The following is a 22,798-nucleotide window of genomic DNA, read 5'->3' as shown; positions in this document are numbered from 1 at the left end:
TTCCCTCCAAAACCCCGCGAGTGAACGGCTGGACACAGCCCCCTCAATTCTTTCAAATAACGGCCTGGCTGGTGTACAACTACCTCGTGATCGTCAGCTTCGGCATCTTCATCCCTCTCCTTCCTCCGCCTTGGAACCATGTGTTGTATGCTGTATCCTTCTCACACTATTCCTTATTTACAGATGCTGGACCACAACAAGGATGACTTGGAGCACGCTCTTAAGTCAATCTTGATCGGTTTGTAAAATGTTTCGGTCATAGGGAATTTTCCTTAATGGTAGCTGCTTACAGCTGTCGGGTTTGGCCTTCATGGTGCACTTGGTCAGCCACGTTGCCGCAGTGACCATAGATCCAGCTGATGTTAGCGTCAGGGCAAAAAAGTGTTATGCTGGTCCCATGCCACTTTTTGACCGCACAGTGCAGCGTCACGTCATCCAGGACCTGCACTGTTACCTCTGTGATGTCAGGGTGTACGTATGCTCAATCACTTCATCATGTTCCCTCTTCATGTGGCTTCTTGCTCGGCAGACATTGTGGAACACAATCATTTTCTCCCCATTGGCTCGATTAACAAAATTAGTACAGCGCCTGAAACTTGGTCTAAAAAGGAACTATATAGATTATATGATCAGATGTTAATATTTACCGTACACAATAATTTGGGGACTATTATCTGTATTCAATATAAAATAACTGCAGCCGCCACATTCCTTTCCCAATGTAAATGCTAGAGGTGGGGGGATATAATCGATTTTTAGATGAATCGCAATTTGGACATTGCCGATTGTAAAATCAATTAATAAACGGCAATAATTGATTATTTATTTACTTTTTGTAAATAAAGTAATGCAGACAGTTCTAAAATATGTCTGACCGCAGAGAGCCACCTGACTGAGAGATCTGACCAGCTCCTTTATTTTAGGGCACTTACATTCCAGTTTTGCACACATTTCCTATAATTTAATAAATGTAATGGGAATTAATTAAACTGTTTAGAAGTTGCAAGTGATGAATGCTTATTTAGTGAAACCAAAAGAAATGTAAAACTTGATTTTTAATTGAATTGTAGCTCCTGAACCGTAATCGAATCGCGAGGTGCCCAAAAATGACCACCTCTCGTAGATTAAGATTAAAGATTAAAGTACCAATGATTGTCACACACACACTAGATGTGGTGAAATTTGTCCTCTGTATTTGACCCATCCCCTTGGGGAGCAGTGGGCAGCAGCGGCGCTGCGCCCGGGAATCATTTTGGTGATTTAACCCCCAACTCCAACCCTTGATGCTGAGTGCCTAGCAGGGAGGGAAACGGGTCCCATTTTTATAGTCTTTGGTATGACTCGGCTGGGATTTGAACTCCAACCTACCGATCTCAGGGCGGACACTCTAACCACTAGGCCACTGAGATGTGTGGAGCACTGATTTCTTATGTATAAAGTAGTCTTCTGATTTTTACATTAAAATGTTTCATACATATTACTTTCTTTCACTTTCACTTTCATAGCCAATCAGGAACAATTTTGGTAATTTGCTGAATTTCCTGTCCAACAAATATTTCCAAATGTTATGAATTATATGTATATATATTTTTAAAACAGTCCAATATTTTTTTCCCATTTTTTTGGGAAAAAGTATTGCTTATATGTTTTCTTAATATTTTCCAATTAAAAAACATTAATATTTAGAAACCTTTTGGGCAATAGAAATGCAATGTATAACTACTAAAATGTATCAATTTACATTTAAAGTTGCCTTGCATTTATTGATTAATTAACAACAAATATTTTGATATTTTTTAAAAAGTTGTACCACATTTTGGTAATGACTACTATTTTTTTAAATATCTAATTTGATTGAATTTTATTTAATATTTAGCATAATTTGCTAATATAATTTCACCAAGTATTTTCATAACAAACTATTTTCAATTGTACAGTCATTCATAATTTTGTGTGCAATTCAATGTATTTATTTTTTTAGTGTTATGTTGAAGCCAATGCTTCAATGCATAACATGTGCTGTAAACATAACATTGATATTGTCCTAATTTATTTAACTTTGTCTTGTTCTTTGTTGTGTCTAACTTTTCCAAAATGTCCTTTTCACAGTGGCCCCAAAGTGAAACACTGCAGCGTTTGCAACAAATGTGTGTCGGATTTTGATCACCATTGCAAATGGCTGAATAACTGTGTGGGAGGCAGAAACTACAGGTAAGAAACCACTTCTGCGCTTCCGAAAGAGTGTGATGGACCATAAATCAAATGACATGCTAACATGAGTTCACCTGTGTTGCCTTCAGGTGCTTCTTCATAGCCGTGTCCTCAGCAACAGTTGGTGTGGCTTTGCTCCTGGTTGTCATCTTGTTTATATTCATCCAACACTACTTAGATCCAAACATCCTACGGACCGCGCCGCAATTCCACGGTGAGTCATCTCAATACTGGATAGAGGGCACACAAGTAGCTCAGGTTGTTTGTTATGATAATTTCATCTTTTAAACATGCATGTGTGTGTGTGTGTGTGTGTGTGTGTGTGTGTGTGTGTGTGTGTGTGTGTGTGTGTGTGTGTCTGTGTGTGCCTTCCTGCAGGTGTGCTGGGAAATGAGACCTGGCTGGTGTTTTTACCGTCAGCCCCCGTAAAGACAAGTTCAGCCGGTCTCCTTATAGTGGCCTTCATAACGGCCATGCTAAACCTAACGTGCCTACTATTACTTTGTCATCTTCTCTGTTTTCATTTCTACCTCTGTGAGTCACAATTTGTCTTACTCATTACACTCCAAACCAGTAGGGGGCAGCATACTAGAATTTACCTTAGACTTAAATGTGCTAATAATAAGCTGCCGATGATTTCTCTTAAGGATTGTAAGTCGAGTGAATATGATGTTTTTTCAACATTATTTACTACTTTCTTGTGAAATTACAGAAGCACACCATAAGCAGCTACAGTAATAGCTTTTGGTGGATTTATATACACATTTACAGAGCACAAAATCAATATGCTACTTTTCTCAGCATCAGCTTAGAAATAATATACCAATGCTAAGATGCTAATGAGGATTTCTATAAGTGATTATATGATAAAATAACGTACAGTGGAATAAATATGATGTGTTTCCCCAACATATTTCAATATTGTTATATTTTAGTGCTTACCTATGTAATTACAGATGTATAAAGCACTTTTTTGTAGCATGCTTGCTTGTCCTAGTAAAAAGTATCCAACCAGCTAGCTAGTCCGGCAGGGGGCAGCGTTAGAGATGTCCGATAATATCGGCCTGCAGATATTATTGGCCGATAAATGCTTTAAAATGTAATATCTAAAATTATCTGTATCGTTTTTTAAATGATCGGTATCGTTTTTTAAAATGTATTTATTTATTTTTAATTTTTTTATTAAATCAACATAAAAAACACAAGATACACTTACAATTAGTGCACCAACCCAAAAAACCTCCCTACCCCATTTACACTCATTCACACAAAAGGGTTGTTTCTTTCTGTTATTAATATTCTGGTTCCTACATTATATATCAATATAGATCAATACAGTCTGCAAGGGATACAGTCCGTAAGCACAAATGATTGTGCGTGCTGCTGGTCCACTAATAGTACTAACCTTTAACAGTTCATTTTACTCATTTTCATTAATTACTAGTTTCTATGTAACTGTTTTAATATTGTTTTACTTTCTTTTTTATTCAAGAAAATGTTTTTAATTGATTCATCTTATTTTATTTTATTAATTTTTAAAAAAAGGACCTTATCTTCACCATTGTCCAAATTATGCATAATAATGTGTTAATTCCACGACTGTATATATCGGTATCGGTTGATATCGGTATCGGTTAATATCGGTATTGGTAATTAAGAGTTGGACAATATCGGAATATCGGATATCGGCAAAAAGCCATTATCGGACATCCCTAGGCAGCATATTAAAAGCTAACTTCCTTAGCATTAGCTTGGAGAGATAATACAGTGAATTCTATAAGTAATTACAATATAATGTATAATGAAAACTGACATTTATGACGAGCTGCTAATAGCTTTTGGTGAATACCCACATACATACAGTCGTGCTCATAAGTTTACATACCCTGGGAGAATTTATGATTTCTTGGCCATTCTTCAGATTTCAGAGAGTCCTGAAATACAGGACTCTCTGAACAATTGTGGTGTGACTGTTTCAAGATGCACAATAAGGAGGCACTTGAAGAAAAATGGGCTGCATGGTTGAGTCGCCAGAAGAAAGCCATTTCTGCGCAAATGTCACAAAGTATCCCGCTTACATCACGCCAAACAGCACAGAGACAACCCTCAAAACTTCTGGAACAAAGTAATTTGGAGTGATGAGACCAAAATTGAACTTTTTGGCCACTCGACCATGCAGCCCATTTTTCTTCAAGTGCCTCCTTATTGTGCATCTTGAAACAGCCACACCACAATTTTTCAGAGAGTCCTGTATTTCAGCTGAAGTTATTTGTGGATTTGTCTTTGCATCTCGAACAATTTTCCTGGCAGTTGTGGCTGAAATCTTTGCTGGTCTACCTGAATCCCTCATTTTCTACTTCTTAATCAGCGTTTGAACACTGCTGATTGGCATTCTCAATTCCTTGGATATCTTTTTATACCCCTTTCCTGTTTTATGCAGTTCAATTACCTTTTATCGCAGATCCTTTGACAATTATTTTGCCTTCCCCATGACTCAGAATCCAGAAACATCTGTGCAGCACTGGATGAAAGATGCAATGGTCTGTCAGAAGCCCAGAAACTCACTAACCTTTTATACACACACATTAGTTACAAACAAACAGGTCACAAAGAGGATTGGAACCTTGATTAGCAATTCAAACCTGTTTGTGTCAACTTTTGTGCATGTTATCAGATCAAAGTCACTGGGTTATGTAAACTTTTGACCTGGGTCATTTGGGTACTTTCTTTTGTCATTTTGATTTAAAAAGAGTAAACACAGTTGTTTGCCAATAAATAGCTCCACACAACCATTAAGCATGAGTAGAAGAAAGGTTTTTGTGTTATCATTCATATTCTCTGAAGAATGGCCAAGAAATCATAAATTCTCCCAGGGTATGTAAACTTATGAGCACAACTGTAGATATCACAATGTACATGACATGCCTACGTGGCGGCCATTTAAGCGGGGCCACGTTTCCAATTAAGGCTATGCAATACGATGCTTTGTATATTGAACATAAATCATAACTTGCTTGTTTCTCAATCGATTTTCATGCTGATTACTTTATCTACAACAAAAACTTTGCTGTTAACACGCAACATTTTATTATTTTGTAAAAAAAAAAGAAGAAGAACATTTTACCTAAGGATTGTTCCCAGTGTTTTTGTTTTAATTGTAAAAAGTCCTTACTACAGTAGCATAGGCTAGCAGCTGTAAGGCGTGACGTATCTAGTTATATATATCCCCACATAAGCGTTAGATAATTTTAACTTGAGATGTCCGACAATGGCTTTTTTGCCGATATCCGATATTCTCCAACTCTTAATTACCGATTCCGATATCAACCGATACCTATATATACAGTCGTGGAATTAGCACATTATTATGACTAATTTTGTTGTGATGCCCCGCTGGATGCATTAAACAATGTAACAAGGTTTTCCAAAATAAATCAACTCAAGTTATGGAAAAAAATGCCAACATGGCACTGCCTTATTTATTATTGAAGTCACAAATTGCATTCTTTTTTTTTTAACATGCCTCAAAACAGCAGCTTGGAATTTGGGACATGCTCTCCCTGAGAGAGCGTGGGCGGGGTGGAGGGGTGGTGGGGTGTATATTGTAGCGTCCCGGAAGAGTTAGTGCTGCAAGGGGTTCTGGGTATTTGTTCTGTTGTGTTTATGTTGTGTTAAGGTGCGGATGTTCTCCCGAAATGTGTTTGTCATTCTTGTTTGGTGTGGGTTCACAGTGTGGCACATATTTGTAACAGTGTTAAAGCTGTTTATACGGCCACCCTCAGTGTAAACTGTATGGCTTTTGACCAAGTATGCATGGCATTCACTTGTGTGTGTGAAAAGCCGTTAATATTATGTGACTGGGCCAGCACATGAAGGCTGTGCCTTTAAGGTTTATTGGCGCTCTGTACTTCTCCCTACATCCGTGTACACAGCGGCGTTTTAAAAAGTCATACATTTTACTTTTTGAAACCGATACCGATAATTTCCAATATTACATTTTAAAGCATTTATCGGACATCTCTAATTTTAACTATACTGTACAAGCTAGCTAGCGTAAAGCTCATCATACTCCAAATCAGTAGGGGGCAGCATAGTAAAATGTAGTTTGTATTAAGTTAATTAGCGTGGGGAAAATATAAATGGTAAGCTTTCAATTGAATATCTTAAAAATTGTGAATTTATGACATGAATGAACATAAATATGTTGTTTTTTCAGCATATTTTAGTATTGTCATTTGTTAATGGTTACAAATTAAAGAAGTATATCCAACAGCTAATAGCTTTTGGTAGAATGACTTAGTGCAATTACTTTTTGTTGGATCAAAGTATTGTCACTGTATAGCATCCTGGCTTGTGCAGGTAAAAACTAATTGCAATGTATCTGTATTACAGTTTCTAAAGGCCTCAGCACATATGAATACATAAAGCTGCAGCGCCAAAAAGAAGCCAGAAGCCAGGAAGTCGAAGTGGGAAATGCACATAACGCACACGTAAACAACAATGTCCCACAGGTGAGAGCTGTGGCCTGCTTCTGTTTATTATCGCTTTAGTCTTTGTTGTCTTTTATTTCTTAACAACACGTATTTCTATGTTGAAGAATCTACAGAGCTCCATGGACTGTGAGCCAGCCTTAACTCATGGTGCAAGGTAACTATGGTTTATGGTTGAAGTTTATTTCAAACATGTATACAGTAACAATAATATACATCACATATTTCTCATATTTTATTTGAAAAGGAGTGAAAAGAAGCACATCTTATTTAATCCTACCAATAAGGTTAATGATGTTTATCAGGATTATTCTTTCTTGTACAGTTTCTTAAAGGCCTACTGAAATGAATTTTTTTTTATTTAAACGGGGATAGCAGATCCATTCTTTGTGTCATACTTGATCATTTCGCGATATTGCCATATTTTTGAAGAAAGGATTTAGTAGAGAACAACGACGATAAATGTCGCAACTTTTGGTCGCTGATAAAAAAAGCCTTGCCTGTACCGGAAATAGCGTGACGTCACCAGAGAAAGGACTCGTCATATTCTACCATTGTTTTCAATGGAGCGAGAGAGATTCGGACCGAGAAAGCGACGATTACCCCATTAATTTGAGCGAGGATGAAAGATTCGTGGATGAGGAAAGTGAGAGTGAAGGACTAGAGAGGCAGTGCAGGACTTATCTTTTTTCGCTCTGACCGTAACTTAGGTACAAGGGTTCATTGGATTCCACACTTTCTCCTTTTTCTATTGTGGATCACGGATTTGTATTTTAAACCACCTCGGATACTATATCCTCTTGAAAATGAGAGTCGAGAACGCGAAATGGACATTCACAGTGACTTTTATCTCCACGACAATACATCGGCGAAGCTCTTTAGCTACTGAGCTAACGTGATAGCATCTGGCTCAAATGCAGATAGAAACAAAATAAATAAATCCCTGACTGGAAGGATAGACAGAAGATCAACAATACTATTAAACCATGTACATGTAACTACACGGTTAATAATTCTCAGCCTGGCAAAGCTTAACAATGCTGTTGCTAACGACGCCATTGAAGCTAACTTAGCAACTGGACCTCACAGAGCTATGATAAAAACATTAGCGCTCCACCTACGCCAGCCAGCCCTCATCTGCTCATCAACACCCGTGCTCACCTGCGTTCCAGCGATTGACGGCGCGATGAAGGACTTCACCCGATCATCCGTGCGGTTGGCGGCTAGCGTCGGCTAGCGCGTCTGCTATCCAAGTAAGTCCTCCTGGTTGTGTTGCTACAGCCAGCCGCTAATACACCGATCCCACCTACAACTTTCTTCTTTGCAGTCTCCATTGTTCATTAAACAAATTGCAAAAGATTCACCAACGCAGATATCCAGAATACTGTGGAATTATGAGATGAAAACAGAGCTATTTTGTATTGTTTTCAATGGGGTACCGATACTTCTGTTTCACTGGCTACGTCACGCGCATACGTCATCATCCAAAGACGTTTTCAACCGGAAGTTTAGCTGGAAATTTAAAATTGCACTTTATAAGTTAACCCGGCCGTATTGGCATGTGTTGCAATGTTAAGATTTCATCATTGATATATAAACTATCAGACTGCGTGGTCGGTAGTAGTGTGTTTCAGTAGGCCATTAAACTGGATGAGATTAGTACTTTGGTCAGTGTATGTTTTGGTATTTCAATTTTCTTATCATAAAGGGATATCGGAAACCAAAAACGACTGGTTTATTTGAATTTTGTTTTAGAATACAAAAAATGAAATTGAAAAACAAACCGTTTTGAAGAGAAAAATGAAGATCCCCAGTAAACAAAAACAGAAAAACAGACCAAAACGGATGGTTTATCATTTGTAGATACCGGAAGTTTTATTTTCAAAGCAGGGATACTACAGTACCCATGTGCCCGGCTAAAATGTCTTTGGAGCCAGACACAGAAAACAGTTTAGACATGGCACAACAAGGTATGACATCTGCATATACATATATCTATATGCAGATATAATACGAAAGTACAGGACAGTCCGTGGTCCTGTCTCTAAAATCAGTACTTCCGGTTCCGGAATATGAAAACACATCAATTTTGGTTTGCTTTTCAGTTTCAGTTTCTTTAGATATGTGTATGTAGATATTTTACATGATGAACTTTGTGCCATGTCTAAAGTATTTTCTCTAGATGTTAGCCAGCGTCACAGGCACACAGTACCGTTGTAATTATCTCCGCTTTTCAGACATAATCAGAATTCCTCAAAGGACGCTCCATTCATAACAACATAAGACTTTCAGGGACATTATTGAATACAGGGATTTAATTCCACATGAGGATCTTCTGCTCTTCTTGGACCTTTATAAAACGCTTGACAGACTGGAACATGACTTTCTTTTTCTCATGCTGGAACACACTGGATTTTGTATTAACTTTTGGTAGATAATTAGAAGACTCTATGATAATATTAATAGTTGTGTCTTACTAGTCTCAGGCACAACCTTTTTGTAAAAAAATGAAGAAAAAATTCCAACTGCTATTGAAAAGATTCAAGAATTCTCTAAAGTATCAGGATTTTGCAGAGACCTAAAAAATGAACATTGTTTCCTATCCATGAATGTGTGAATAAAAACATTTTCAATGTCTCTGTAAAGTCTGAGGTGAAATATTTAGGTATTGACCTATCAAAAAAAACAACAACAACAAATTAACTCCCAGAAAACAAACAGAAATTAAAATGAAAGAATGCCAAATACTTAGACATATTTACTTAACCAAGATGAAAAGTTTATCCAGATGTATGTACCCTGCTTAATCTCATTTTCATACATAATAGAATAATAAAAAAAACATAAACCAACTCAACTTTAATTTAATTTGGAGAAATAAGACTTAGACTTAGAAAATCTTTATTGTCCCCGAGGGGCAATTTGGTTTGCAGCAGTAATCATTAAAAACAAGGTTCAACAGTAAAATACAAGGTGCAACAGTAAAAACAAAGTACAACAGTAAAATCAAGGTACAACAGTAAAACAAGGTACAAATACATAAAATACATACAACATACAAACCATCATGAAAGCATTGAGCTAAAAACAAAAAACATTTGTAACACAATAAAAACTAATCATCACACGTCGCTTCCCACTAAAGCGACTGCATAGCAGCTAAGCTTGTTTAAGAAGCTCATTTATAAAGGAAACAGCTGAGGGAACAAAGGATCTTATGTATCTGTTGTTTTTGGCCTTTCTATTAGTAGGGGCGTACCTGCATCCTGAGGGCAAGAGTCTAAACTCTGAGAAGAGAGGGTGCTGAGGGTTGACCAGAATGGCCTTTGCCTTCTGGATGACTCTGGCCTGATAGATCTGGTTCAGGGGGTTCAAGGTAGTGCCTATGGTCTTTTGGCACACCTTGATTACACCACCCAATCTATTTTTATTAGCAACACTGAGGTTACCAAACCAGGAAGTGATGGAATACGTTAAAATAGATTCTATACAAGATGAATAGAACATCCTCATCAGTGTCCTATCAACCTGAAAGCCCCTCAGTCTCCTCAAGAAAAACAGCCTCTGATTGGCCTTCTTACAAATACGGTCAGTGTTGGCATCAAAGGTCAATTTATTGTCTAAAATTGTGCCTAGATACTTGTAATCATGGACTATCTCAACAGCAGAGCCATTAATGAGAATAGGTGCTTTGGCAGGGGGATCACGGCGAAAGTCAATGTACATCTCCTTCGTTTTATCGCCATTAAGCTCCAGGTATGAATCATCGCACCATTTTACGAAGTTCTCCAGAACAGGACCGTGGTCTAACTCTTTGTCCTGCAGGAGGCTGACTATGACAGAGTTGTCTGCAAACTTAATAATGTACCTTGACTGAAATGTGCTCTGACAGTCATTTGTATACAGTACAAACAGCAGGGGGGACAGGACCCGTCCCTGGGGTGATCCTGTGGAGCATAAGCGAACATCAGACAGTGTACTATTAACACGGGTCCTCTGTGATCTTGAGGTGAGAAAGTCCACTAGCCAGCATATAGTACCAAAGTCAACATTGGACATATTCAGCAGTCTACGAGCCAGAATGTGTGGCTGCATGCAGTCAAACGCAGATGAAAAATCCACAAAAGCATAAGCGTGCATGTGTTTTATTTCCATCTAGATGCCCAACAACAAAGTGTAGTAATGTTGTTATGGCATCATCCACACCTTTCCTGGGCTGTTAAGCAAACTGTAGTGGGTCAATTGCATCCTGGGTCATGACCACTAAACTCTGCTTCACTATTTTCTCGAAGCTTTTCATCACCAGGGAGGTCAATGCCACAGGGCGGTAGTCATTCAGCCCCCTTGGTGATGGGACCTTTGCAACAGGTACTACAAGGGACTCCTTCCATAATTTGGGGACACAGTTCTGTGATAAAGACAGTTGGAAAATGTGAGAAAAAATGCCACATAAAAACAGACCACATTCTTTAAGTAGTTTACCACTAATGCAGTCAGGCCCCTGGCTTTTCCTCACATTTGTCTGCTGAAATGTTCTCCAGACATCCATTTCATTAATCTGAATCTGACTGCTCACAGGGGCACCTCTGAATTCAGATAGTTCATTACTGAAATCATGAGAATCAAATCTCAAATAGAACTGGTTTAACTCCTCTGCTAGTACAGAATCAGGCTTGTGGGGGTTAGACAGACCTTTTTTGGAGTCTTGCATTCCGACCATGGACGTAAGACTCATTATATAAGCAAGGGCAACATGGTGAAAGAATATAAAGATGAAGGACTAAAAGTTACAGATTTTGATCAGTGGTTCTCAAACTTTTTTCACCAAGTACCACCTCAGAAACAACTTAGCTCACCAAGTACCACTATAATGACCAACATTAAAATACAGTAGCGTTGTAGGCCTACATTTTCATTAAAAACAAGGCAGAGGTTTTATTTGGCAAGTATATTTAATATTTTTCTGTCACTGTAACGTTACACACAGTTTGAACAGTAACACTGTGTTTGAATATAGGAAAATAAAACACTGTACTTTAACCGAGTAATTATTTGGCGTACCGCTAGATTGAGCCCGCGAGTGGTACATGTACCACTGCTTGAGAATGACTAAATGGTACCCTGAAATTGAACTGGTGGAAATCATGGATTAAAAATTTGTGATTCCTTCTGGTACAGCATACCCCCAAAAATATTTGATACATTTGAAGGATTAAAGTTCCATGATATGCAACTTTCAAATGTAAAAGCTTCCTGTTATCAGACTTTCACAAGCATATTCATCTTATTGGAAGATGAAGTACACACAACTTGTCACCTCATCACATTCCAATATGAAAGAACAGATTTATTTGACACAGCATTAAATGGTTGTATTCTGGTGGCTGCATGCATAAATTTGCTTAATTATTAGAGAATTAAGCAAATTTAATTTAGTTTCTTCCTGTGTGTTCTTCTGTTGATCAAATTGCTGCTTGAGGGCTTTCAGTAACTTATCCGCCTTCAAATTAGCCTTGAGACGTGTGGTATTTTTTTATACCACACATTTCACATTCATCCACTATTTTCTGAATTTAAACAATTGCACAAAGCATTTCCAAAACAATTTTTATTTCTGCTTAAAAATAGTTTACCACACAGCCCATTATTACTTCTGTAACTAATCCTACATAATATTTCATTAATGGACAAGTATTTTATCAGATCACGTCTTTGAGGACATTTTTCATCCAGGCAAACAAAACAATAATGATATTTTTATTAAATTTGATGAATACACAGTTTTAAAAATACATACATTATATTTCTTTCTTCCATTACCAGCCAAGAGGAAAGAAAGTCATTTTAAAACCACAAACAATATTTATCCATAATATTGACAAATACATTTAGCTTCGTTTGGCATCCTTTAATTTTATGTTCTCAGTTTGTTTTCTGAGAGTTATTATTATTATTATTTTGATAGTTTAATACCTAAATATTTCACCTTTCATACTTTTCAGAGACATTGCAAATCATTTTTTTTTGCACATTCATGGATAGGAAATAATTCACATTTTTAAATATTCAGGCAAAGTCCTGAATACATTAGAGAACTCTTGAATCTTATCAATAGCAGTTGCAATTTGTCCTTCATTTTTTAGGAAAAGAGTTGTTTCATCAGGTAATTGACTATTATTTTCGTGCTTAAGAGGTTTAATTTTTGATGAAATTATTGTTCTTTTATTTATTTTATTTATTTATTTTACTATTAATATTATCATAAAGTGCTCTAATTATTTCCCGAAGCTTAATACCAAATTCAGTGTGTTCCAGCACGAGAAAACGAAAGTCATGTTACAGTGAATCAAACACTTTATAAAAGTCCAAGAATGATCAAATCCCTGTATTCAATAATGTCCATGCCTTATGTTGTTATAAATGGGGCGTCATTTTTAGAATCCTGATTGTGTTTGAAAAGTGGGAATCATTTCTACAGTACCTTTTCAGCACCAATTTTTTTTCTTTTTTGTATTTTAAAACGAAATTTAAAAAACAAAACAGTCTTTTTTTTGGTTTTTCCATTTATGAGAAGAAAATTGAAATACCAAAACATACACGGACTTACTTTGTTTGACTTCTTTGGCTCATCCATTTCATAATTGAATTCCCCAAACTGATATGCTAAACGTCTTAGGTCGGCGTACCTTCCGTTCATTCTATTTCCAATTCTTAAACGCAAATCAAAAAGCAAAATTAGGGCCGTTTTTTGATTTTTATTATATTTGGCAGATTTTAAAACAAACAATAAAGGGTTGATTTTCATTAAAATATTGCCATAAAATTGGATTTTGTACTGTTTTCCTTTTATGGATTTTTTTTCCAGATAAACACAAAAATCGAATATACTTTCATCCAAAATGCAAAAATGCATGTATATCTGTGTGATGACAAATTGAACCGGAAGCAGTATTTTAGCTTTTCCTTAGCGTTTAGCATGTTTTAGCATAACGGTAATGTTTTTGTTCAGCAGGAGTCCTTATGTCATTTAAAAAAAATGTAATTAGATAGTTGTTCAACTTTTGTTTCAGAAATGAAAATAGAAAAAATGGCCCGAAATGTGTTTTTTTGATTTGCATTTCAGAATTGGAAATAGAATGAACGGAAGGTACACGGACATAAAATACTGCTTCCGGTTCAATTTGTCATCACAGAATAACCACGCATTTTTGCATTTTGGATGAACATTTTTTTTCGATTTTTGTGTTTATCTGGTTTGTTTTAAAATCTGCCAAATATAATAAAAATCCAAAAACGGCCCTAATTTTATTTTTTGATTTGCGTTTCAGAATTGGAAATAGAATGAACGGAAGGTGCACAGACAGTGTTGTACGTGCATACAAATGTTTGCAGTTCCATTTTTCTCTGGCTCTTATTTGCGCTAATGTAAAGTATTGTAGTACAAATTGTGTTAAGGCACTTGTGTTTCAACAGTACCTGCAGGTCTGGTGATGATAAAGGACCAATTAGCGGCCGACTGTCTGAGCCCATCTGCAAAGAGGTACTGTAAGCAAACACACTTACAGTGCAGCCTCATCAAACAATATGGATGTCGACGATCTTTTACTTAATTTTCATTTAGGTGGATAACTTTAAGAAAACACCAGAAAAGGAAACTAGTTTTCATTGTGAAACACAGAATTCTGCAGCGAAAGCAAGTGAGTACCAGTGCCATTGTGCACTTCATCTTAATTAACCTGTCCTACATTTTTAATGTCACCCTGGATTTACTTTACTGCATAGGTAAAGTAAACGATCATATTTCTATGTATTTTCTTGCACAGTATTTTGCTTCAACACTAGTTTAGATACTTAAATCAATACTTAATGCCAGATTTCATAGAAGTTTTTCCCAAAAATTGCAATGGAAGTTGCAATGTTTTTAGGTTGCGATAAAATTGCAGGAAAAGGTGAAAATTTAAATAAATCGTTATGATTTTTGCTCTGTATGATTATAATAGGAACAGTTGTCGAAGAAGATGAACAAACACATATCAGGAACTGCAAGAGTGAGAAAGGCGACTTTCCGACATGTCACACAAAAATGTGCAAAATATGCTTTATTTTGCCACAACAAAGTGCACCTGCACTCCTGTAAATAAAAGACTGAAAATGTTATCTTAGCCTCCCCATAAAAACATAAAAGAACAACATTTAAGTTAAAATTAATACCTGCTGAAGACAACAAAACAGTGCAAATTAAATGTTCTATACCAGCTGTACACTGACTACCCGAAAGTAGCTTTATGTCTAGTATTCGCAGCTGAAAAGATGTATTTAGGGGTGGGTACTTGGGTACTTTTCTGGCACCGACCGAATCTTGTCGGTCCTACCTGGCATTCACGTAAAATCCAACTGTGCCATGTTACAGTACCTGGGTTGCGCATGATGTCACACACTCCGGCATTGTACTTCGGCATTTGGCGATCACTCTAGCAGCACTGAGAGCGGACGCAGCCAACTACCTCTCGGTAATGTTGCAGTTTTCAATGAAGACAAAGAAATTGACTCAAAAAACGCACCGGTGTAAGTAAAGTAATGCTTCACTTTTCAAAAAATTGTGCTAGCTTGATGCTAATATACATTGGCTTTGTTACTGACATGCTGCTGACTAGCATTAGCGATTTTTCATGGCAATTTCAACACCTCCAAATTTGTTAATGAAAACTACAACTTAGATGCGTGCACGTTACAACCAAACAGCTGGCGCGTAATAAGTACAATACAGTAGGGTTGTACGGTATACCGGCATTGGTATAGTACCGCGATACTAATGAATCATATTCGGTACTATACCGCCTCTAAAAAGTACCGGTCCACCCGGTCCGCCTCCATGGCAACGAATAAAGTAAGTATTATCCGTGCAGGACAAGGAATAGCTAAACATGCTTCACTACACAGTGACACTAATGACGCAGATCATGAATGTAAACAAATGCCATGGATGGATCTACACCTAACATCCACTGTAATGATACCAAGTACAGGAGTGTATGTAGTCGATACTACTATGATTACATCGATATTTTTTAGCATCACAAAATCTTTTTTCGTTTAAAAAAAATGTATATTATGTTTATAAACTCAGGAAATATGTCCCTGGACACATGAGGACTTTGAATATGACCAATGTATGATCCTGTAATGACTTGGTATTGGACTGATACCTACATTTGTGGTGTCATCCAAAACTAATGTAAAGCATCCAAACAACAGAAAAATAAGTGATTATTACATTTTAACAGAAGTGAAGATAGAACATGTTAAAAGAGAAAGTAAGCAGATAGTAACAGTAAGTGAACAAGTACCGGTAGATTAATAATTCATTTTCTACCACTTGTCCTTAATAATGTTGACAAAATAATAGAATGGAAAATGACACGATATGTTACTGCATATGTCAGCAGACTAATTAGGAGCCTTTGTTTGTTTACTTACTACTAAAAGACAAGTTGTCTTGTATGTTCACTATTTTATTTAAGGACAAACTTGCAATAAGAATTATGTTTATTGTACTGTAAGATTTTTTGTTAAAAGAAAACAAATAATGCAATTTTTTGTGTCCCTTTTATTTAGAAAAGTATCAAAGTATCGAAATATCGGGACAACACTACAATACAGTAATAACACTTTTTAGGGCGCAACACAAGACTAGCTTGAGCAAAGACTTAACTGACTAGCCAACACACCATAAACTATAGACTACTGCCATCGTATTGAACTTGCAACTTTAATGATGTTCAAATGAGACTCAGAAAAGTAATGATAAAACAAGCTATAACAACTGAATTTAAATGTTGCAATAAATTGTTTTTATTTATTATCAAAAACAATTATTATTTATTAACACACACAAAAGTACCAAAAATGGGTACTATTAGTATCGGTATTGATTCCCAGGTACTTTTCCCTAATTGTATTAGAAATAGTTGAGGGGAGAAAAAATAGTTGAGAAATGTACTCACACATATGCACATATGCCTATGAAGCTCATTTTCAATGTTTTCTTTACAGATGAAAGTGTGTCTTTAGGCTTAGTATATTTACCTACAGTGTGTTCCTTTTGCTGCCATTTTCACACAATTGACCGAGTCACATGAGTAAGTGCATAGTAAAACACCACCATAGGTCGTCCACAAATTTCAAACATCTTTAATATTTTACGTTATGTATTTGCGCTTGAAAAGTGCTTTAACGTTTGTTTATGTTCCAACCCATTACACGTAGTTCACCCCTGTTTTTGATGGGAATATCGTGGAGCGCAATCGGTAGCGGTGATTTTAAAGTACCAATGATTGTCACACACACACCAGGTGTGGCGAAATTATTCTCTGCATTTGACCCATCACCCTTGATCACCCCCTGGGAGGCGAGGGGAGCAGTGAGCAGCAGCGGTGGCTGTGCCCGGGAATCATTTTTGGTGATTTAACCCCCAATTCCAACCCTTGATGCTGAGTGCCAAGCAGGGAGGTAATGGGTCCCATTTTTATTGTCTTTGGTATGACTCGGCCGGGGTTTGAACTCCCAACCTACCGATCTCAGGGCGGACACTCTAACCACTAGGCCACTAAGGTATTTTTGTTGTAAGTGGGAGACGATTAGAATTTATCACCATACGTCAACATATCTGTCTATGTAAACCAGGAAGGGAGGATGTAGCTGAGTGGCGCATGGACGCATTTGATTGGTTAGGCAGTTGATTAGCGAGTTTGAATACTACTTGTGGATAAACTGGATTAGTGAACATGACAATAATTGGCCAAAATGTGCAGCTGGATTTGTGGGAACTGGACAAAGTTGCGAGGTTGTGTATAACTTGCGGGGATTTGTTAAATTTGAAAATTCCTGGAAGATCTGCCTCTAAGTTTGAATATGTTAAAAAAAGCTGATCTCTGAATGTGTTTCTATTTAAAATGATAGAAATAAAAATAATAAGTTGTGTTTTCATATTCAAACTTTTACAAAGTGTTCAGGCAATGTTTGAAATTACATTTGAGCATTCTAACATAGGGCTAGGGGGTCTACTGATATAACAGTTAATACAGTATATTTTAGAAAGCGGTATTTTTTGAGACAATACCGCCATACCGGTATATTTTGATGTGTCTTTGTACGACCGTATGATCTTCTCTGCGCCTGACGGGCGAAGCCCAGGGCATCCTCTTTGGCTCACCCGCGCCCCTTGTGTGTTTATGGAGGCTTCTCTGACGCACAATGACGCAGCTTATGAAACTTTAAAAAAAATATGGCTTGCGGTGCCGACTTCTCGACTCCCGAGTGATGCAATGTTTTAGTCAGCGACTGCATTTGGCGATTGGTGACAGACTAAATATTTATTTACACATACACCAATTTGCTTGAGAAGCCATATTTCTCCTTGTAGCGACTTAATCATTAACCTCATCTGTTTATGTCGTTCACTTCTGTTAGCGACTTGGCACAGCAGCTAACGATAGCTCCTCTCTGCTGCTCGCTGGGTCTGTCCAATGTTTATAGCTACAACTTGGTTTAAAAGTGCCTCTGCCCATAGCCCGTGCGGACTAACCTAGTGTAATATCACGGCTGAGTGGCTGAAAAGTAGTTTCAAACTGAACAGCTAGCGGCTTTCACCGCAATGAGCGAGTAGAAGCTCCATCTGTCCCCGCGCACAAGTGTGAGGCTATAAACCTAACGTAATGAATACAAATAACGAAAATTGCTTTGACATAATAATGGCTAACTAATTACATTATAAGAATAAACACGTTATGTTACTACTTACAACAACAAGAAATCTAAGTACTCTCAACAGTGGTTATCTAACCGTAAAACACTGAGGCAACCTTAAGCACTTTGCACGTTTTTTAAGATACCGATATATACCGTATACCAGTGACGTGCTGGCAGGTGATGCGTAAAAAGAAAAAAATGTAAAAAGAAAAAAAAAATATTAAATTGTTATATGTATCCAGTGATTATACTATAAAGTTATTTTCCATTTAACTTCACCAGTTTTAGATTATTTTCATTCAAAATCGCTGAATTTTCACATTTGCCGTTCAAATACTGAGAAGAGATTTGCGGTGAGTCCTCAGCCAGTTGAGCCTCAACATGGATTGCGCAATGACTCGGCTAACTGCTGGCCTGATGTGCAGTGAGACCGTATTGCTATATGAATTATATTATAAATTTCCATAGTTTAGTTAGCTGAGGTATATAATGTACAGTGTATTTTGTCAACAACTGTATGTGTGTAACGTATTTCTTGTGCTGAGCAATCATAAAACGGCTGCAAAGACGCACTGGCTGAGGCTCGCAGTAATCCTGCCTCCTGGTGGTAGAGGGCGCTAGTGATCCCAGGGATCATTTTTGCGACTACTCGGCTGCAGAATAAGTGACAACAAGCAGCAACAGTTAGCAATCGTTTATTTTTTCCTCTCGCCTGGACTTTTAACATGGAGGATTACATATCTAAAATAAAACAGTTTTCTTAACTGGACTTTCAATCGAAGCAGGAGGTAATAATTAAAGGAAGATCTCCATCGAGACAGAGAGACTTTTAAAACTGAAGAAAGATAAGGAAGACTTCTATAAACAAGTTATCGATGCTTTTGTTCAGAAGGAGCGGCGCATGGACTTCATTTATAAGTAAAGGTAAGACCATAATAACGTTTTTTTTTCACACACACACTAGGTGTAATGAAATGTGTCCTCTGCATTTGACCCATCCCCTTGTTCACCCCCTGGGAGGTGAGGGGAGCAGTAGGCAGCAGCGGCGCCGCGCCCGGGAATCATTTTTGGTGATTTAACCCCCAATTCCAACCCTTGATGCTGAGTGCTAAGCAGGGAATAATGCTGGTATGAGCTTTTAAACATAACCCGTTAACTACTGCCAATCAAATGGTGAATAAGATACTCTTTAGGGTTCATATGTTTGTAAATCTGACTGTGATGAAGTCAGTGCCTCACCAGCCATGAACCTCACCGCAGGTCACTGCCGTATACCGCCATTCGGACTAAAAATACCGTGGTATCAGTTTTGGTCCATAACGCCCAGATATAAGTGTTTTATATCGGTTGATATCGATAATTATTGGATATTTTTTATGACCTATCAAAAATACGGACCAGAAGAAAATACATTAAATGTAAACATTTGTATTTCAAATGTTACCTTCCTATTATTATAATCCCCTCAGGTATCAAGGCAGAAAGGAATGGCAATGTCAACACAACCATGGAAAACACTCATTGAACAGTGTAAACAACATTCTTAAATCACATTTAACACTCAACAATAACCTCTTAAAATGAAGGTGCAAAAATAAGAAATATGTATAAAATGCTAATTAAAGTGTGAAGAAATTGTGCAAAGTGTGAAAATGTAAACATATAAAATCTGAGAAGAACTTTTTCTTCCGGTTTACTGCCAGGAAGTTACGGTCGTGCTCTAAAGGGTGAGTGCATGGTGTGGTATTACTGGTCTTGTCAAGCGCCTTGCATAATTTACAGACCACAGTCGAGGGGACTTTTTCTGTTTGACCGACAATTTCTTCGCTCTCTGAAGCACTCATTTTTACTTTCCCTTCTCACTCCGTGGAAATAATCCACTGCGAGAGAACAAGAAAGCGCAACCAAACCTGATAGTTGATAATGTTACCCGATTGGCTGTTAGGGTGTCACTCCCACAGATCAGTGATCACTTCCTGCTTTGCTCGGTTACCAGAGAGCGAGTGCCTTTGTTCATGCAACCAACCTTGCTTTGCAAATTCTTGATATTTATATTGATTACGTGTCTATCGCGATATATATTGATATAGTTTTATTGCCCGGCCCTATTCTGACATTGACATTAGATGTCAGCGATTATGTGTCTTAAGTACTTGTGGACTATCCAGTCAAACAAGTGTATACAAAAGTTAAATAATGTTAATATTAAGTAAAAATGTTCAGGGTCATGTGCTTAATCACAGTTTTTACTTTTATTTTCATGGTTATTAAGACGCCTCATTGTCTTGAAAGAAACTTGCAATGGTTTTTCTGTTGTTCTTCGTGGGAGGTCCTGGATGGACTATTGACAGGGGACTTTCTTGACTGAAAATAATCCAACAAGTCAAAAACATGGCACACTCGCTTATATATGTAATAAAGACAAGTCAAAAGAAAAGTCAATTAATTGATGTGATTGGCTGATTATTGAGCATTATTTAAAAATATATACACACAGTACAGGTCAAAAGTTTGGACACACCTTCTCCTCATTCAATGCGTTTTCTTTATTTTCATGACTATTTACATTGTAGATTGTCACTGAAGGCATCACAACTATGAATGAACACATGTGGAGTTATGTACTTAACAAAAAAACTGAAATAAACATTATAACTGATGAGGCTGATGTTATAAAATTTTATATTCTAGTTTCTTCAAATAGCCACCCTTTGCTCTGATTACTGCTTTGCACACTCTTGGCATTCTCTCGATGAGCTTCAACTGTGAATTGAAAACCATTTCAGGTGACTACCTCTTGAAGCTCATCGAGAGAATGCCATAAGTGTGCGAAAAAGAAATCAGAGCAAAGGGTGGCTATTTTGAAGAAACTAGAATATAAAACATGTATTCAGTTATTTCACCTTTTTTTGTTAAGTACATAACTCCACATGTGTTCATTCATAGTTTTTGATGCCTTTGTGAAAATAAAGAAAACACATTGAATGAGGTGTGTCCAAACCTTTGGCCTGTACTGTGTATATATATATATATATATATATATATATATATATATATATATATATATATATATATATATATATATATATATATATATATATATACATATATATATAAAATGCAGCTCTAGTTTTATTGCAGATTAGCGTCTTACATTGCTGATGCTCACAAAAAAAGAAGTTAACCCCTTCAAATGTGAAACAATAAACACCATTTGATGAATAACAAGCAGTTGAGAGTTGTGTAAAATTTAGCTGACTGAGCTGTCAATTGCAAGGCAACCTGTCAATGTCATCTTGAATAATTTTGTCTTCCCAAAAAAGGAGATCGAGTGCTGAGCACAATCAGAAGCTGGAAGCCCGACGCCGGAGAAGACGTTCAGAGTGACAGCGTGAAGTCTGTGGACAGCATTCCGCAGGTGCAAGACCCTCTGGGAAGCTCAGTGATGGCTCGAGATAATACGTAGCAGTCAGCAGTCACAGCACCAGGATTCGGTCATGTTCTCAGGGACTATAGGGATTTACTTTGCTCAGTAACAGCAATGAAGCCATTATTTTTCACATTCTTATCAACTTTTTATGTTGAGTGACTTCAACCATTTAGTCGTTTGAATGTTATCTTCTGTGCCACTAATCTTAGCCAAGTACTGTAGATGCTTTTTGGCATCGCTTTTATTTATTTTCCAAACAAAAATATTTTCCAAGTACAGACTAGTAACACTTAAATCATGTAATTGTATTTGTGCAACAACAACCTTGTACGGTAAAATACATTCATCCTCTTGAGCAGATTCTACTATCAGTTATCTTTGCTGATGAATTGTAACACGGTCCTTTCATTTCAGAGTAAAGAATAACACTTGTTTTCTGTTCATTACTTTTTTTCTGCTTGAACCTACGTGACCTAACTTTAAAAAGACGTACAGTTGGAAGAATGTATTTTGGGGACCAAACCCAAGCGCACACTTTTTTTTATAAACCCTTGCAAACTAATTTCAGTAGCAATGCACCCTTGCAGGAAAAAAAGGTTTGATATCTTTCTGCATGCTTTGACTGGGTAGAGAAGCGCCATCTGGTGGGCAAATATACAATTTATACACTGACATCCAGTAGCCCAAACGACAAGCTTGACCCACAATTTTTTTGTCCTTTCAGAATTATTTTTGCTGTATTTTGGACATAATTGGTGATGTGTTTCTCCATTATGCAAGATTTTTCCTAAAACTTTATTTTCATGTTATATTTATTACATTTCAATGTCCAATTTTTTTACAGTTGTACAATACAGTGGCAGTTATTCAACATTATTACATGGCCAAACCGCACTAAAATAATAAAATATGTGTTAAA

At 37.0% G+C, this 22,798-nt stretch overlaps 1 protein-coding gene across 1 annotated transcript in view; it reads left to right on the top strand.

Moving 5' to 3' along the window:
- Nucleotides 1–22,786, top strand: part of zdhhc11 (zinc finger DHHC-type containing 11) — a 27,889-nt gene extending 5,103 nt beyond the window's left edge. The window contains exons 2-11 of the mRNA XM_062062989.1: nucleotides 1–152; nucleotides 293–471; nucleotides 2,110–2,211; nucleotides 2,301–2,425; nucleotides 2,590–2,745; nucleotides 6,604–6,722; nucleotides 6,809–6,858; nucleotides 14,175–14,241; nucleotides 14,323–14,398; nucleotides 21,773–22,786. The exon at nucleotides 1–152 is cut by the window's left edge and continues 79 nt beyond it. Of these exons, the coding sequence (XP_061918973.1) occupies nucleotides 1–152; nucleotides 293–471; nucleotides 2,110–2,211; nucleotides 2,301–2,425; nucleotides 2,590–2,745; nucleotides 6,604–6,722; nucleotides 6,809–6,858; nucleotides 14,175–14,241; nucleotides 14,323–14,398; nucleotides 21,773–21,915 (1,169 nt within the window). The 3' untranslated portion in view covers nucleotides 21,916–22,786. The remainder of the gene's footprint in view (nucleotides 153–292; nucleotides 472–2,109; nucleotides 2,212–2,300; nucleotides 2,426–2,589; nucleotides 2,746–6,603; nucleotides 6,723–6,808; nucleotides 6,859–14,174; nucleotides 14,242–14,322; nucleotides 14,399–21,772) is intronic.
- Nucleotides 22,787–22,798: the final 12 nt, after the last annotated feature.

This window comes from Entelurus aequoreus, linkage group LG11 (genome assembly GCF_033978785.1).
Source record: "Entelurus aequoreus isolate RoL-2023_Sb linkage group LG11, RoL_Eaeq_v1.1, whole genome shotgun sequence".
NCBI lineage: Eukaryota > Metazoa > Chordata > Actinopteri > Syngnathiformes > Syngnathidae > Entelurus > Entelurus aequoreus.
This window is presented reverse-complemented; position numbering and strand designations above follow the sequence as displayed.